The sequence below is a fragment of the Ornithorhynchus anatinus genome, chromosome 15 (genome assembly GCF_004115215.2).
Source record: "Ornithorhynchus anatinus isolate Pmale09 chromosome 15, mOrnAna1.pri.v4, whole genome shotgun sequence".
NCBI classification, from domain to species: Eukaryota; Metazoa; Chordata; class Mammalia; order Monotremata; family Ornithorhynchidae; genus Ornithorhynchus; species Ornithorhynchus anatinus.
In genome coordinates, this window is record NC_041742.1 from 22,753,708 (window position 1) to 22,772,459 (window position 18,752).

The window sequence follows — 18,752 nt, forward strand, 5'->3', positions numbered from 1 at the left end:
CCCCCGCGCAGGCGCGTTGGAGGGGGGAGGGCGCCGCCCCTGATTGACTGGGCCGCCGTGACCTTTGACCCCCCCCCCAAGGTCCAGGTGAGAGGGCCTGGTTGGGGGGGCGGGGGCCTTCGGGGGAGCGTACTGGACGCCTCCGCCCGGATGGGAGACCTTGCACCAGTCACTGCCCTGTTGGGGGGGAAATGGGGATGAGAAAAATAATCGTAATGTTTGAGCGCTGACTATGTGCAGAGCGCTGTTCTAAGCGCAATCATAATAATAATAATGTTGGTATTTAAGCGCGGACTGTGCGCAGAACACTGTTCTAAGCGCAATAATAATAATAATAATAATGTTGGTATTTAAGGACTATGTGCAGAGCGCTGCTCTAAGCGCAATAATAATAATAATAATAATGTTGGTATTTAAGGACTATGTGCAGAGCGCTGCTCTAAGCGCAATAATAATAATAATAATAATGTTGGTATTTAAGGACTATGTGCACAGCGCTGCTCTAAGCGCAATAATAATAATAATAATAATGTTGGTATTTAAGGACTATGTGCACAGCGCTGCTCTAAGCGCAATAATAATAATAATAATAATGTTGGTATTTAAGGACTATGTGCACAGCGCTGCTCTAAGCGCAATAATAATAATAATAATAATGTTGGTATTTAAGGACTATGTGCACAGCGCTGCTCTAAGCGCAATAATAATAATAATAATAATGTTGGTATTTAAGGACTATGTGCAGAGCGCTGCTCTAAGCGCAATAATAATAATAATAATAATGTTGGTATTTAAGGACTATGTGCACAGCGCTGCTCTAAGCGCAATAATAATAATAATAATAATGTTGGTATTTAAGGACTATGTGCAGAGCGCTGCTCTAAGCGCAATAATAATAATAATAATAATGTTGGTATTTAAGGACTATGTGCACAGCGCTGCTCTAAGCGCAATAATAATAATAATAATAATGTTGGTATTTAAGGACTATGTGCACAGCGCTGTTCTAAGCGCAATAATAATAATAATAATAATGTTGGTATTTAAGGACTATGTGCACAGCGCTGTTCTAAGCGCAATAATAATAATAATAATGGCATTTGTTAAGCGCTGACTATGCGCAGAACACTGGTCTAAGCGCAATAATAATAATAATGGCATTTGTTAAGCGCTGACTATGTGCAGAGCGCTGTTCTAAGCGCAATAATAATAATAATAATGTTGGGATTTAAGCGCTTACTATGTGCAGAGCGCTGTTCTAAGCGCAATAATAATAATAATGTCGGTATTTAAGCGCTTACTATGTGCAGAGCACTGTTCTAAGCACAATAATAATAATAATGGTATTTGTTAAGCGCTATGTGCAGAGGGCTGTTCTAAGCGCAATAATAATAATAATAATAATAATGGTATTTGTTAAGCGCTATGTGCAGAGCGCTGTTCTAAGCGCAATAATAATAATAATGTTGGTATTTAAGCGCTTACTATGTGCAGATTGCTGTTCTAAGCGCAATAATAATAATAATAATGGTATTTGTTAAGCACTGACTATGTGCAGAGCGCTGTTCGAAGCGCAATAATAATAATAATAATGTTGGTATTTAAGCGCTGACTATGTGCAGAGCACTGTTCTAAGCGCAATAATAATAATGGTATTTGTTAAGCACACACTATGTGCAGAGCACTGTTCTAAGCGCAATAATAATAATAATGTTGGTATTTGTTAAGCGCACACTATGTGCAGAGCACTGTACTAAGCGCAATAATAATAATAATGTTGGTATTTGTTAAGCGCACACTATGTGCAGAGCACTGTACTAAGCGCAATAATAATAATAATGTTGGTATTTGTTAAGCGCACACTATGTGCAGAGCACTGTAGTAAGCATAACAATAATAATACTAATAATAATGGTATTTGTTAAGCGCTATGTGCAGAGCACTGTTCTAAGCACAATAATAATAATATTCATTAATTTAGCAGTGTTTATTGAGCGCTGACTATGTGCAGAGCACTGTCCTAAGCGCTTGGAATGGACAATTCGGCCACAGATAGAGACCATCCCCGCCCCATGACGGGCTCACAGTCTAATCGGGGGAGACAGACGGACAAAAACAATAGCGATAAATAGAATCAAGGGGATGTACATCTCATTAACAAAATACATAGGGTAATAAAAATATATACAAATGCTAATAATGTTGGTATTTGTAAAGCGCTTACTGTGTGCAGAGCACTGTACTAAGCGCTTGGAATGGACAATTCTGAGACAATCTCTGCCCAACAGCGGAGTCACAGTCTATATGGGGGTCTAGATGGTACTAAATAGTCCTCTCCCAAGCACTTAAATGCTGTGTTCAGGACCCAGTGAGCACTCAATAAATACCACTGATTGATATTGGAGGGGACAGGGCCATGGGGGAGTGTCTACGTAATCTATTGTGCTCTCCCAGGTGCTTAATACAGTGCTCTGCACACAGTAAGTGTTCAGTAAATACCACTGATTGAGTAATCCACGGTGTACTTTATAATTTCTTAGAAGGTCTCGGTGTTATGACTGTGTTGGCTCAGGATGAGCAAACCAACAGTTGACATTTAAGTTACCGGGAAAACATTCCACATTCACAAACCACACACACTTTCAAGGAAACGTTCAACAATTGAGCCCTTAACTCTGCGCAGTGCACTGTACTAAGCACTTAGAACATATATACAAATCTTGCAGGACCCCCCGTTTCCTTACCCAAATTCTTGTCCTACCCAAATGCAAGAAAATTATTTTAGCCTTTAAGAGTAAATGACGCGGCCCTAAGAATTTAAATCCACAGTAGCTTCAAATTCTTAAACATTTTTCTTTCATGGACTCCCTTTGCTACAAATTCTGGATTTTTTGTTTTTGGTAAAATCCACTAGGTTGCAGTCTAGAGGGGGTGATAATACATGTGGAAATGAACATATGTGCTTTAGGGCTGAGAGTGGGGTGCATACCAAGTGTTTTTCTTTTCTTTTCTTTCTTTTCACTAGAAGTTTATTGTGCCATGCGGGTGTACTACTTTGCAGGACACTGGCCTTTGCTTTTTACATTACATATCTGTTTTCTTTAGGCTGATACATTTTCAGTGATGTCAGTGGAGCTTGAGCCTAAACTGCTCAGCTGAAAAGCTAGGAATCTGTATTAAGCAGTGGTTTAGGTACGAGAAAAAGACAGGCACCAAAATTAAGATTCTGGAGCCAACAATAGAATACATACAATATCAATTTTTTTTTTAATTATGGGGTTTTTTTTGTTTGTTTCCTGACGCCCTCTTGTGGCACACTGTTAACCAGTTCTTATTAAAATCAGTTTAATCCTCTGCATTGATATTCATTAATATATCAATTGTATTTAATGAGCGCTTACCATGTGCAGAACACTGTACTAAGTGCTTGGAAAGTACAGTTAGGCAACAGATTAGACTGTAAGCCCATCATTGGGCTGGGTTTGTCTCTATCTGTTGCCGAATTGTACATTCCAAGCGCTTAGTACAGTGCTCTGCACATAGTAAGCGCTCAATAAATACTATTGAATGAATGAACAGAGACAATCTCTACCCAACAACAGGAATATGCAAAAAGTCCATTCATCAATCAGTCATATTTATTGAGCATTTACTGTGTGCAAAGCACTTAACTAAGTACCTGGAACAGTACCTGGCACATAATAAGCGCTCAACAAATCCCATAATTATTCCAATATAACAGAGTTGGTAGATATGTCCCCTGCTCAAAATGAGCTTATAGTCTTGTGTTTCTCACATGCTATCTACTCACCCTACTTGCATCTTTTTTTGTCTTCTAAATACTCAGAGAAATAAACTTTACTTAAGGTAGGCAGCAAAACTAATCAATAAATCCCTATAGAGGAAAATGGAGAAAAAACTAAATGGCCAGCTGAGGAATTGATCTTTTTTGGTTCACTGCAGAGAGAAGGCACACACACCTTAGGCAGGGAAAATGGCATCCAATATTGACTCTCCAATTAATATTTCTTTAGTCGTTACAATTTGAGAGCCGTGTTGATAGTTTGATAGCCCAGAAAGGGAAGAAATAAATTAAAAAGTTGGTTGAGGGAGAGCACCGTGAGGGGTTATGAGGCCTCCTGGCATCCTGAACTGGCTGTGTAACTATGGGTGAGGGTGGTGGTCAGAAGCAGAACGGCCTCAGGCTTCCTCACTTCCCTGAAAGAGAGTGACTTGCCTTTGGGCTGTGAGACATTTGCCTGACTTCCCACTGAGAAACTCTGACTCTTCTCAAGGCCTTAGAAGAGTCACAAATCCAGAAAATTAACATTTAAGTGTCAGGAAAGACATTCCTTAAAAACTGGAACAGTTGGCAAGGCAAGCAGAGTAGATTAAGAATGCCTGGATTTTATGTTAGGGAATTTAAAAAAACTAAGATGTTGGGAATTGAACCCAGGAAATCCTCTGAAACGAATCATTCTTAATTCGGAAAGTATTTTGGTTTCTTCTACTGACGTGATGGGGAATGATTTCTCAATAAGTTACTCACAGTAAGATGTCAAGTGGTTAAACGATGACACCCTGAAGTGATTTTTAGAAGGTAACTTGTTTAATCATTTTTTCTTCAGTAAGAACCTATTTCTTCCCAAGCATACCTGGCCTTCAGCGTTAACCGTATCCTCCTCCCGGTGGCCCCAACCCGATCATGGTAGAAGCAGCGTGGCTCAGTGGAAAGAACATGGGCTTTGGAGTCAGGGCTCATGAGTTCGAATCCCAGCTCTGCCACTTGTCAGCTGTGTGACTGTGGGCAAGTCACTTCACTTCTCTGCGCCTCAGTTCCCTCATCTGTAAAATGGGGATTAAGACTGTGAGCCCCACGTGGGACAACCTGATTCCCCTATGTCTACCCCAGCGCTTAGAACAGTGCTTGGCACATAGTAAGCGCTTAACAAATACCAACATTATTATTATTATTATTATTATGGTAAACACGAGCTCATTTCCAAGTCTCAGCAGCAAGAACCAAACTCTTGTCCTACCATTCGTTTTAGAGCATGTACTCTGTAACTGCGTACCTCTCTTAGCCAATAGCCCTAGGCTCAGGTGAGCAAGAAGTTTTCGAGGCCTGCTCACTTTTGAGGTGGGGATGTCCAGCTGGAGCACCACCTCAGGTAGGGACGACCTTGGGGCTCCGTGCTTGTGCACCCCTAGATTATCCTGTTTGTTGCCTCCATCTTCTGCCTTTTTGATTTGGGACCCGCTAAGGGTTGGGGAAGCACTCAGGATTCGGCTAGCCATTCCCACACCCTAAGGGCTGCTTGCTATAAAGAAGAATGCTAAATGCCCCACTTTCTGTGACAGTCAGTCTCCAGCTCAGTCAGTCTGTGGTATTTATTGAGCACTTACCATGTGCAGAGCAATGGAGTCCACACATAGAGATCACTCTGGCACACTCTGGTTATAAACAGGTGACCAATACTTCGTTAAAGGTCTCAGAAGCAACAGTTGTCGTACAGTAAAATCTTCAGTGAGATCCACCCTGTCCCTGATCCGAACTTATTCCTAATTAAAACCCAGCGGCCACCGTACCTTGAGTCCACCGCACTACACTTTTCTTAGTTCCCATGTGGGGATAATAATAATAATAATAATAATGTTGGTATTTGTTAAGCGCTTACTATGTGCAGAGCACTGTTCTAAGCGCTGGGGGAGATACAGGGTCATCAGGTCGTCCCACGTGAGGCTCACAGTTAATCCCCATTTTACAGATGAGGTAACTGAAGCACAGAGAAGTTAAGTGACTCACCCACCGTCACACAGCTGACAAGTGGCAGAGCCGGGAGTCGAACCCATGACCTCTGACTCCGAAGCCCAGCCTCTTTCCACTGAGCCACGCTGCTTCCCCACCCACCCACGGGCCCTTTCCCCGTAGTTAACCTTCCTGACCAAACACCATATCTGATCCCTTTAGATGCAAAACAGGAACTCCACTTCCCACCTAGTTCCCAGGAACTTCCTTCTCTTCTAACACCGACGCTTCCATGTTCTTGTGGCCCTGGGCTTTTCTTGTCTGTTTCCCCCTCCTCCTCGTCCAGGTCGTCCCCTTTAGTTGGTTATGCTCCTGCTGATTTTTTCTGGTGCCTGATAAACATCCCGTGTAAAAGAGCCTCTGGGAGCGGCCATGAAGAGTGAGTTGTTCCTCTGTTCTAGAAACCTTTGGGCCTTTCCCCCTTATCTTTTTGGGTGGCTAGCCAGTTAGATAGGTGGTCAGTGCCAGAACTGGCAGATAAAGGATTCCCAGGTACACTTGATGATACGAGCCTTATGCCGGGCATGCAACATAACACAATGATGTCACCTACAACATTTTGCAGAAGTCCCTCTGCATTTAGAGCTTTTGTCCAAAAGTCCCCTTCACGTTCCTCACCCACTCCCACTCCAGAACCATCGCTTTCCTCCCTCAGGTCCCTCAAGGTGCTGCTTCCGAACCCCGGAACTCGGCTCTTCGGCTTTTTCAGTCTAATTTGGAGCATCGTACATGATTTCATAAAGTAATATTGCACTTACATCTTTCCTGTTAAGATGGAAATCCCGTGTTATAATGGCCTAGCTTAGAACTGGTGTGAAACTCGGAGCTGCCCTAAACCGGTAACCCAGTTTCATTAGAGTATTTGAGCTTAAAACTGCCATGCTTGCAAAGCATTGACCTCATTTTGCATCCTCAAAGTCCAGCTTAACCCTTCCCTCGAGGCTGCAGGGCCATAAATAACCCAGCCACTGCCTGAACAGCTGGCAGGCAGGAAAGGGGAAGTCTTTCTTCAGTCAGACTCTGCTGTTTTCAAACCCAGCCTTGTCATCCTCATCAATCTCTTCCCCAGTGAGCACTTATCAAATACCATAATAATAATAATAATATGTTGCCTCCAGCCAGGTTCTTTAAACAGCTCTGGGTGCAGAGAGCCTAGCAGCCCGTGTTAAAGAAACATGTTGGAAGTCCACCTGGTTTTCTGAGCCCAGAAGCACAAACTGGCTGTTTAGTTTCCCCAGACTGATGATGTGGTGTTACTGTGACAATCCTTCTCCCTATGAGAGGAGTCCCCAGTTCACACCTTAGGCATTAGTGTTTGCCTGACGAGCCAGTGGAGCCAAGCTACCAGAGACTGAACACCTTGTGTCAGAATCTACCTCAGTTTCCCTCCCGGCCCTGCTCAATATAATAACGTTACAGCTCCGAGGAGCCCTGGTTAAATCTCTCCCCACCACCCTCGGCCCCAAATAAACAAGAATGGACACTTCCGAGTGCTAAATTCGGCTACATTTGGTTTGATGCCGCTCTAGCCTCGGCCCAGTTTGGCACAATTTGGGACCCAACCTATTCAAGGCTCTACTAGGAATGAGCCAACCAGAGCCCTGGCCAAGACAGATGGGTTCAGAGCCTATTGGGTCAGTACCAACAATCGCCATTTTGGGAGATTTCAAACAGACTTTTCAATTCTCTCCCACTTTCCGTTTTGGGGGTTTCACCCTCAGGGGCCGCAGCATGGCAGCTGGAGTTCCAACATGCCATTCCTGGTTGTGCTCTCGGCCCGTTGATACCACATCTCTCGAGAACCCCGGGAGCAACTGTATACCCCAAAAGAGAGCCCGAGACTCACTTTGCTTGGTGCTCGGATCTTGAAAGCCAGTGTAGGTATCAGACCAGGACAACTCTTTCCAGGCCCAGATAAAGCCAACTCTGTCCAGTTGTCAGTCAACATCTTGAGACACGTGTCACCATATTGATGCCAACACCATGTGCTTCCTCTTTCCAGACCTACCCTGTGATTGAATGAAAGACGTATCCTTGACCCAGTCCACAGATGTGTAGGAATCAGAGTGGGAAAAAATATCCTTCAAGAGTTAATGCTAAAGTTCTCTCTAATGTCGCTGTGCTCCTGTGAATGAGATCCTATTGAAACTCGAGAACTTGGTTTCAGATCTCTTTTGTTGCAGTTAATCATGTTATGTAACACTTTTTTTTAATAGAAAACACCCTAACTGATTGTGGTTTGTACATAATTGAACAGCGCTAACAACTGGCAAAAAAATAAACAACTAAAAAACCCAAAAAACTTCGGCTCTCACTGTTTTAAAAGAAGTTGTTGACTAACTAGCAGACCTGAGAAAGTGCTAACTATTGTTTTTCCTTTCCTTGGAGCTGCAGAGATGTCTGGCAAGAAGGAAGTGGTAACCAGAGCTTCTCTCCTTGAACAGCTCCTGGCCAGAAAGAAATTTCAAGATCTCGGGGACCACCTTGCTGAACTAGAAACTATGCACATGACCACAGAAATTCTCCAGGAAACCAACGTTATCAAAGTTTTGTATGAGGTTCTCAGAAAGTGCCCTTTAGTGGCTTTTAAGAAGAAAGCCAAATGTTTATTAGCAAAGTGGAAAGCACTTCATAAGAATACCCACCTTCCAACAACAAGCATTTCAAAGTTATTTCCAGAAAGCGGTGATGACGGCACTGCACATTTTGATGTGGTTCAGGAAGAAACTCTGGGGTCCTCACAACAGCGAAGTAAGGATGAAGTGTTAGGCACTGAGAGTTTGAATAATTTGCTGCCTTCCCAAAATGTTCCGGCAGATGTTGAAGGGGTCGTGTCAAAAGTCGGTGAGATTCGAGTTGAAGCTCTGGAACCTCCTAGCGATGATCCTTTCCCCACTGCTGGTGAATCGAGCTGGAGTCAGGATCCTGTGATATCTGTAAGACATAAAGCTGTGGGGCTTCTTCATGGAGCCTTAACTGATTCTTCCTCTGACCAATCAAAAGTTGATCAGGGGCAAAAACTGGCCAGAGAAATTGAAGAACACATTTATGCTTTGTATTCTAAAACTATCAAGAAGTATAAAAATTGCATCAGAAGCAAAGTTTCCAATTTGAGGAACCCAAAAAACGTGCATTTGCAACAAAACCTCTTCTCCGGGAGCCTGACTCCAGAGGCATTTGCTGAAATGACAGTCATGGATATGGCAAGTGACGAACTGAAGCGGCTGAGGGCTTCGTACACAGAAACCTGTGTGCAAGAACATCATCTCCCTCAAGTACCTGAAGGCACCCAGACAAACAAAGTCAAGTGTAGGCGCTGTGAGAAATCTGATTGCAAGGTCACCATGATTTCCAGAGGGACACTCTTCCTTCCAAGTTGGGTGCGAAGGGCAAACCCAGATGAGCAAATGATGACGTACGTCATTTGTAATGAATGTGGGGAACAGTGGTACCACAGCAAATGGGTTTGTTTGTGATAGTGAGCAGATGTTTGGTTAATCGAGTAGAAACACCATTAGTGACCAGCCTGCCGGGTAAAAGAATACAATCTTTACATCATTGCTGAAATCTGCCTTTTCCTCACCATCCAAACTGCTACCAGGTTAATCCAAGCACTTATCCTATCCCACCTTGATAATCAGCCTCCTGTCTCTCCCTACTCCAGTCCATACTTCAGACTGCTGCCCGGATCATTTTTCTACACAAACTGTCAGCCCATGTTTCTCCACTCCTCAAGAACCTCCAGTGGTTGACCTTCCACCTCTGCATCGAACAGAAACTCCTCACTATCGGCTTCAAAGCACTCAATCATCTTGCCCCCACCTACCTCAACTCGCTACTCTCCTAAAACAGCCCAGCCCACGCACTTCGCTCCTCTAAAGCTAACCTACTGCTGAACCTCCATCTCGTCTAACTCGCTGCCGACCACTCACCCACGTCCGGCCTCTGGCCTGGAACGCCCTCCCTCCTCACATCCAACCGACAATTACTCTCCCCACCCCGTCTTCAAAGTCTTATTGAAGGCACAACTCCTCCAAGAGGCCTTCCCTGACTAAGTTCTCTTCCTTTTCTTCCACTCCCTTTTGCGTTGTCCTGACTTGCTCTCTTTATTCATCCCCCTTCCATTCCCACAGCCCTTACGTACTTATCAATAGTGTATTTATTTATACTAACGTCTGTCTCCATCTTTAGACTATAATAGTGAGCAAGGAATGTGTCCGTTATATTGTACTCTCCCAAGTGCTTAATACAGTGCTCTGCACACAGTAAACGTTCAGTACATATGATTGAATCTCAAAAAGAAGCTTTTCCCAGAGCCAGAATCCTTTTTTTGTTTATTGTTTTCTCTGTAAACTTCTTGAAGTCAGGGATCATGTATACTGAATTTTTAGTATCAACCGATAGTATTTACTGAACGCTTACTGTGTGCAGAGCACTTTACTAAGTGTTTGGGAGACAACAGTTCAGTTAGTAGTCATGATTCCTGCCCTCGGGTCTCTTACAGTGTTGTACTCCCCCACATGCTCATTACAGTAGATGTTCAATAAATGATATTATTGATTGATTGATTGCTTGATTTAGGATGTGGCCTAAAACACATTTGCTTAATGCCTCAAATATGTCCTCATCAGCTCCCTTCATCTCTCTTCCCTTTTATAAATCCCCTTTATGGATTCTTCTTATAGAAAAATGCTATTGATTCTTGGCCCGGCTCCTTACCCCCTCATTCTAAGCTCTGATTGAAATGACAGAAGGGTTCAAAAATCAATGTGCACCCTTATAAACTTGCACTAGAATTACTTTACCAGATTAGCAGAGCCCCTTCAGGGATATGAACTACAAAACAACAGGGCTTGAGTTGGTGGCCTAGAAGAATGAAAAGTTAACTGTTCAGACACCAAAGTCCTCTATAAAAAAGAAACCACGGAGGAAGCCTTGAGGGCTCTTGTGTAAGAGAGCAGGGTGTAGTGAGGTGAGAAATACAACCCCAGTTTTTACTGGTCCTCCACTAAAGCCAGTAAAATCAAGTCAGTGCCTGATAAATGTGTGCCTCTATTAATGATCAGTCAGATACGATGCCACTTTTACCCACGCAGAATTCAAGGGACCTACCATTGAATCGGGCATAAGCGCTACTTCTGAACAAAAACGCAGGTCAAGGCTGAAACATAATATTGCCACAACAGTGATCTTCTTTAGATTTTATGTTTCCATCGGATTGTAAACTCCTTCAGAGCCAGTAATGTTGTCTCGCTTCTGTCTAACTCTCCCAGGCACTTAGCTCAGTGCTTCACATTCAAGAATCACTCAATAAATAACTTCGGTTGACTGAGTTCAACTCTGAAGAATAGAGTCACGCTTCTTCCACTGTACTGTGAGCGGGTTGTTGGGGTGGATCAAATCAGTACTTCCTGCAGTTATTCAAAATTACTACCACAAAATCTAAATTATCATAATAATTTAGACTTCCTTTTTGAGAAAAAATATTCTTTCTCTTTGGAGTTGAGTGATATGGGAAATGGTTCGCGATAGATGTGAACAGTGCCGTATTTATACATTTTTAACTTTTGAAAGAAACGCTTTGTTCTTATATAACAGTTAGGGAGCTGGAAATGGAACAGAGGAGAGCTAGTAGTGAGGGCAAGGTCAGTGAGCCAGTGCTTGGGGTTGTGAAAGTCATGTCTAACTCGATTCAAATCTCAGCTTCTCTGTCCACCCTGCCAACAAATGGTATATTGTTCTGGTAACTTGCTGGCCGGGGCAAGAGGGGGAAGGGGGAATGTAAGCAAATGAGGCAATATAGTTAGGCCTAATCAATGTTTCCCCACTGATTCTGAGTGAAGAAGCAGCGTGGCTCAGTGGAAAGAGGCCGGGCTTGGGAATCAGAGGTCATGGGTTCGAATCCCTGCTCTGCCACTTGTCAGCTGTGTGACTGTGGGGAAGTCACTTCACTTCTCTGTGCCTCAGTGACCTCATCTGTAAAATGGGGATTAACTGTGAGCCTCCTGTGGGACAACCTGATTACTCTGTATCTACCCCAGTGCTTAGAACAGTGCTCTGCACATAATAAGCGCTTAATAAATACCAACATTATTAACTTTGACCTGGATACTGCCATCTTTGATATGCCCCATGTGCGGGCTGGCATGCTCCAAAACTTGGGGCTGTACCCATAAATGTACCGTGACATCTGAGATGGCAGAGCCCTTCCCACCACCCTCAAATCTTACAAAATTTCAAAAGTTTCATGTCCCCTTTCACTACAAACTTCTAACTTCCTCTAAAAATGATTTGGGAGTAAAGCTTTTCAGGGTTAATAATAATAATTGTAGTATTTGTTAAGCGTTTACTATGTGCCAAGCACTGCACTAAGCCCTGGGATGGATATAAGCAGCATGTCAGCTGTGTGACTTGGGGCAAGTCACTTAATTTCTCTGTGCCTCATTCACCTCATCTATAAAATGGGGATTAAGACTGTGAGCCCCACGTGGGACAACCTAAAAAACTTGTATCCATCCCAGTGCTTAGAACAGTGCTTGGCACATAGTAAGCGCTTAACAAATACCATCATTATTATTATCATTATTACAAGCACATTAGGTCGGACACAAGGGAATCAGGTTGTCCCACATGGGGCTCACAGTCTCAATCCCCATTTTAAAGATGAGGTAACTGAGGCCCAGAGAAATAAAGTGACTAGCCCAAGGTCACACAGCTGACGTGGTAGAGCTAGGATTAGAACCCATGACCTCTGACTCCCAGGCCTGTGCACTATCTAATATGCCAAGCTGATCTCTTTCTAGAGTTGGAGCCTTTGAAATCACAGAGACTTTTCCCGGTCAGCTATGTGTTGAGAACCCAGGGGAAAAATCCCTACCTCTCCATTTTCTGAAAAAAATAAATAAATAAATGAAGATAAAAATTTTGTGACCTTTTAAGTATGTGCTGGTAAATAAAAAGTGTGTTACTTCTAAAATGTCAAATTTAATATGTGGCTAATCAAAGGGAATTATTGACAGGAAAGCTTGAAGAAGTGCTTTTTTAACATTAGACTTAAATGTTAAATTGTTCACATTCACAGAGGCATTTTTAAATAAAGGTCACTAGGGTGTTCTGACTGGATTAAGCACAAAGGGATTTCTAACTTTAGATATATGATAAAGTTACATTATTGGTGGTAAACCACAAAAGCAACAATATAGCCCAAAGTGAAGTTTGGAAAGCGAGACACTAAAACCAGGCTGTAAGCCCGTCAATGGGCAGGGATTGTCTCTATCTGTTGCCGAATTGTCCATTCCAAGCGCTTAGTACAGTGCTCTGCACGTAGTAAGTGCTCAATAAATACGATTGAATGAATGAATAAAACTGAGTTTAACACTCTCTTAAGTGGTCACCTGTGCAGCAGGAACCCACGACTGAGAATGTAAGTGGGGCTGACTTCTGATGGGAAGGCAACCGCCTCAGGACACTATCCCAGTGGGAGGAGACAACTAAAACTTCACTAAAAGTGCTCAGCCCAAAGAGAAAAGAGGAAACGGCCCCTCTGTGAACAGAATGCTGGGAAGAAGAGAATCATGGTGTTGGGGCAAGGTGGGGTGGGATGCCTAAGAATAGTTGACAATTGTTCTTGGATTTGTACTGTTCATGAATGGAGGCAGAATAACTTCACAGGGGACCTGCACCTTTAAGATCGCCGACTTCTCTTAGATTGGGTCAGGAACTGTGTCTATTCTGATTGGATATGAATTTGCACAATGTTTGGCCCATAATAAAGACTTAACAAGCACTTTTTTATCATCATTATCTCAAGGTCTCACAAAAGTCCGTTGGTTGACTTTCAAGGTGAAATGCGATGTCCATTTCTTTGGGCGCGTTTTTGCCAATTATTCCTATTCTATTTTGCAAGTATTCTTAACATATTATTTTCCCAAGACCTCTGCAGTAAGAAAGCAAATATATAAGAAAAGAAATATGGGGGGAATTTCAAGGATATTGTAAAAGTAGTTACAGAATATCTATGAAATGCCAGATAATAGGTTTGGGAGTTTCCAAAACAGGTCAGAGTATGAATCCAAGTTATCTCTTTGCTACCCACAAAAGTCAAATGTTATAAATAGGAAAGTACCATAAATACCTTTCTGACCCCTCCGGTATTGTCACGTAAACTCTAAGTCATAGGATCGCTTCCCTCTTACAAGTGTGAGCCCGGTACTCATAGAGTTCATTTTTCCTGTGAATATAATGGAAAAGGAGATGTGAGAGAAATGTACTTTTCCCCCACAACAAAATTGGGCTTCTCCCATTGTCTAGACAGGTCCTTCTAGAGAAAACTGTGCCGTTATTTCAAAGGGAAATTACCCTTAATAGAGAGGTTTTATCCTCTCCAGAGGTTTACAGTTCCACTCCACGTCCTTCAGAAAACGAACGACAAAGCCCAGGACTTAAAAGGGCCCGGGAGAGGCAGACTTCAGTGTCCCACCAGAAACTCTCATCTTTGGCAGAGGTGCCACGTTGCCCAGTATCCTACTTCAGCTCCCTGGTTCCCCTTGCAGCTGTCTCGGGTCTCAGAACTCCGAGTCAGGACCTCTGGGAAGATCTCCCTGGCCAGGGAAAAATGGGAATGAGAGCTGAGATCAATTAATCGATTATGTATGGAGTGCCTACTGCGGGCAGAGTACTGTTTGAAGCGCTCAGACAGTTCCGTATAGGTAAAAGATCTCGTCCCTGCCTTCAAATAACTACTCGGGGAGGCAAACAAACCACAGATATGATTGATCCACTGATTATCCTGGTGGATTTGAAGGGGAAGGGAATTCCAGGCATGGACAAGGAGCCAGAACCAAGAGAGGTGAGACCAAGGGACGGTGACCAGATTCACTTAGGCAGAATGTAGAGCGTAGGCTGGCAGGGGAGTGGGTGAAGGGAGCTGATAAATAAATAGGAGGGTGAGAATATTAGAGCAGTAGCTCTAATACTGCTCTTATGAAGCTCATTCTTTTGAATAAAAGAGAAGCAAGAGGATTACTGAAGTGGCAGCAACAGTCTGAAAGGAGATTCTTGGGTTCTGGTGAACCCCTGCACCAGCACAGAAAGGACAAAACCTGGCTCTTTCCCACAGCTTTTTAGGGTTCCTGCTGGCCCAACCTCAGTCCTATCTTCCCTCCCAGTTTTCTGACTCCCCTCTATCTCCACTCCAGAAACCTAGGCCCACTGCGGTAGCGGCTTAGTGGAAACAGCTTCGGTAGTGTTGGCTCAAGGGAAACAGGGACTACTGAGCTTGGGGTTAAAGGACGGAGAGAAAGTCATGCCCTGTACTTTTAGCTCTACACCTCTGAAACCTCAGCCTGAGCACAGGGTCTTAAAAAATCTGTCCCGCTCCGAGGAAACGGTCTTAGCCTGCAAACGAAATGGTGGAGGTGACATCAGAGGAGAGACTCGAAGGAGAAGTTCTGGCCACAGTTACATCCTGCAAAGAAACTCCAACGGGATCTGAGCTCTGACCAGAAGTGAAATTTGGGTGTGTTAGATTTGAAGAGAATGCTGCCCCTTTGCGTTTGTAATGTTGGAATTTCCAGAGCTGGACAGTACCCAAGTCAGCTGCCTGGCTAGTGTCCAAACCAATCTGCTGTTTCAGTGCAATAAAAGTTTCCATGCATGACTTCAGACATAGGGTAGGAGCTTTGTTTCAATCCAGCAGGAAACATACTCCGTTTTAACAGCTTTCTTGGTGGTGGCGGGGATTAGCAGATTGAAAAAGTAACAGTTTGGGCCAAAGCAAACATTTGAAACTCAAAATGGAAATAAACTACAAGGCTCAGTAGCTAGCCTTCCCACATTCTCGGGGCTCGCTCCAGGTTACGTTCTTAGCAACGTCACAGCAAAAATTGTTCGGTCTCGGACCTGGCAACTAGTTTGCAGGTTTCACTTATTTTTCCTCTCCTGTGTGAATTACTTTTCGTTTCTACAGTTAATGATAAAATGAAATAGCTTCTCATATCTCTAGAAAGTGTTCAAAATTAAGCTGCACCTTTGGCCAAATAATAATAATAATAATAATGTTGGTATTTGTTTAGCGCTTACTATGTGCAGAGCACTGTTCTAAGCGCTGGGGTAGATACAGGGTAATCAGGTTGTCCCACGTGAGGCTTACAGTTAAACCCCATTTTACAGATGAGGTAACTGAGGCACAGAGAAGTTAAGTGACTTGCCCACAGTCACACAGCTGACAAGTGACAGAGCCGGGAGTCGAACCCATGACCTCTGAGTCTGAAGCCCAGGCTCTTTCCACGGAGCCACGCTGCTTCCCCAAATTCAATGCTTAGTGCAGTGCTCTGCACACAGTCAATGCTCACCAAATATGATTACTACTCCAAGACAGTATCAGGCCTGGGAGTGGCAACGCAGAGATGGTGGGGGGCTATCACCCCCTTGAGATTAGGATTGAGGGGGGTGAGGCTGCTTGCCCTTTCTTACTGTAAAATAGGTGTTTCCTGTAAACCTGAGCTGCAGCAGTCCTCCAGGACCTGGCTTTCTCCTACCCCGGCTCAATCATCAATGGTATTTACTGAGTGCTTACTATGTGCAGAACGCTGTAAGAAGCACTTGGGAGAGTACAACAGAATTAGCAGACACACTCCCCGCCCACACTAAGCCCCCCTTTTCCTCAGATCCCCCTCCCCATCACCCCGACTCGCTCCCTTTGCTCTACCCCCCGACCCCACAGCACTTGTATGTATATATGTACAGACCTATAATTCTATTATATTAATGCCTATTTACTTGTTTTGATGTGTATATATCAATAATTCTATTTATTTACACTGATGCTTTCGATGCCTGTTTACTTGTTTTGACGTCTGTCTCACCTGTTCTAGACTGTAAGCCCGTTGTGAGCAGGGATTGTCTCTATTGCTGAACTGTACCTCCCAAACTCTGCACACAGTAAGCGCTCAATAAATACGACTGAATGAACGAGTTTACAGTACATCAGGGAACAGACAGTCCGGATCCTGCCCAGTTCCAGCCCCAAGAAGAAATAGATGCTTTGCTAAACCCTAACATTGTGTGTGGCTCCATGTCTCCCTCTCTAGTCCTTGTCTGTCTGCATTCCCCCTCACCCCTGCCCTGCGGGAGTATCTGTGTGTCTGCCTGGCCTTGACAGAGAGAGAGAAACAGAGAGAGTGTCTTTTGTGACAAGTTTCCACCCCTATTCTAACCATCCAACTCCTCCGGTATAAATCAGTAAGGTCTCACATCATATACTGCTTTCCTTTCTTTTCCTGAAAAAGTCCAGTTAATTTGTCCCCGTCCAACTACCCGCACAGTTTGTGTGACACAATCCTCTGAGCTGTCAGAGGCAATCTCTCCATGGCTCTGAGGATGATGCCTGTAAATAATAATTAAAAAGCAGTTCTTCTTGAACATGAGTCATTGATACGGAACCAACATTTTGATTAACCTTAAATTCATTAATGAAAGCATGTCAGGGATGACTATAAGTTCATTAAAGTTGTCCAGGGTGGTCATCAGTCATCTTGGAAATGCTAGGACAGAGGAGTAGCAGAAGTTGAGAGTAGTGGATGAATTCCTATCTTCACGGGCCTTGGACGACAGCACTGTCTCATATTTAGTCGTCCCACTAGCCTTTCTGTACTACTCAGCTATATCCTTGTAATAATATCTGTAGACTTTTCTCTGTTTCAGTTTTAGCTAGCAATGTTTTGAAAATTCACAACCAGATCTATTTTTAAAGTTTAAAGTTTCATTCGGTGGTTATTCATTTTTATCCATTTATGTGCTTTCAAGGTCCAGCTTAACTCGCCTGTGGCCAAGCAATGCGGTAATCAGAATCAGATTATTTAATAGGGTAAAATGTAGCACAAAGCCCATATTGGCCCATCAGGGGCAAGGCTAGCAAGGAATGGTGACTTCAAGTTTCACCTAATTTCCCAGACCTCCAAAACAAAACCTACATGTTCACGTTTAGTACAAAACCCTGATTACACTGTAAGCCCCCGATTAGACCGTAAGCCTGTCAGTGGGCAGGGATTGTCTCTATATGTTGCCGAATTGTCCATTCCAAGCGCTTAGTACAGTGCTCTGCACATAGTAAGTGCTCAATAAATACTATTGAATGAATGAATGAATTCACGTTTTCTCCCGACAACTCTGGATTGGGTTGCTGGGATTTGGGGGTTTGTTTTTTTAAGTATTTGCTAAATATTTCAGAATTCGCTATGTGTTTATTATGTTCCAGACACTGTACTAAGTACTGGTGAAAGGTTCAGAGTCTTAATCCCCATTTTACAGAGGAGATAACTGAGACACAAGGAAGTTACATGACTTGCCCAAGGTCACACGGTAGACGAGTGTCAGAGCCCGGATTAGAACCCAGGTCCTTCTGATTTCCAGGCCTGTGATCTATCCAGACCTTTAGGGAAGTTTTTATCCCCTACAAGTCTATTGCTACTCATTCTGCTCTGGAAATCTAGAACCCTGGGTTCGAGTCCCGGTTCAGGCCTCAGTGGTGAAGGTGGAAGGATCACCAAGGGCCTTCTGTGAAATAGACTCAAAAGAAATACTGCGAAACAGTCAGCCAACGAGGTGGCAAAGCCCTCAGCAGTTACCAAGGAAGCAGCCTCCTGGGTGGTGGCATTTTGGCAGAGCATCGGCTCTATGTTGCCATCACTATGGCTGTAAATGGGTCGCGCTCTTAAACACACACACTCGGAAATGTGGGGTACCCCTGCCCGCTTGCTCTTGCTTATTTCCTCCGTGCTCCAGGACTGAGAGCAAGTGAGTAGTGCTGTGCAGACTATATTCCATTTTTTGATGGTATTTGCTAAGCACTTACTATGTGCCAGGCCCTATACCAGATACTATACCAGCACTTACTATGCGCCAGGTTTAGTCAGGAAAGGCTTCTTTGGAGGAGATGATAATA

The 18,752-nt window shown here is 43.5% G+C and overlaps 1 protein-coding gene and 1 long non-coding RNA gene across 2 annotated transcripts in view; one reads left to right on the plus strand and one right to left on the minus strand.

Moving 5' to 3' along the window:
- Positions 1-9,446, plus strand: TCEANC (transcription elongation factor A N-terminal and central domain containing). The gene is made up of 2 exons (XM_001515251.4): positions 1-87; positions 8,204-9,446. The coding sequence occupies exon 2, from the start codon at positions 8,206-8,208 to the stop codon at positions 9,283-9,285; it is 1,080 nt and encodes a 359-aa protein (XP_001515301.1). The 5' UTR covers positions 1-87; positions 8,204-8,205; the 3' UTR covers positions 9,286-9,446.
- Positions 8,598-18,752, minus strand: part of LOC107547947 — a 12,384-nt gene continuing 2,229 nt past the window's right edge. Inside the window, exons 2-3 of the long non-coding RNA XR_001604380.3 lie at positions 13,944-14,039; positions 8,598-8,743 (exon numbers count right to left, since the gene is read on the minus strand). This is a non-coding gene — a long non-coding RNA (uncharacterized LOC107547947). The remainder of the gene's footprint in view (positions 8,744-13,943; positions 14,040-18,752) is intronic.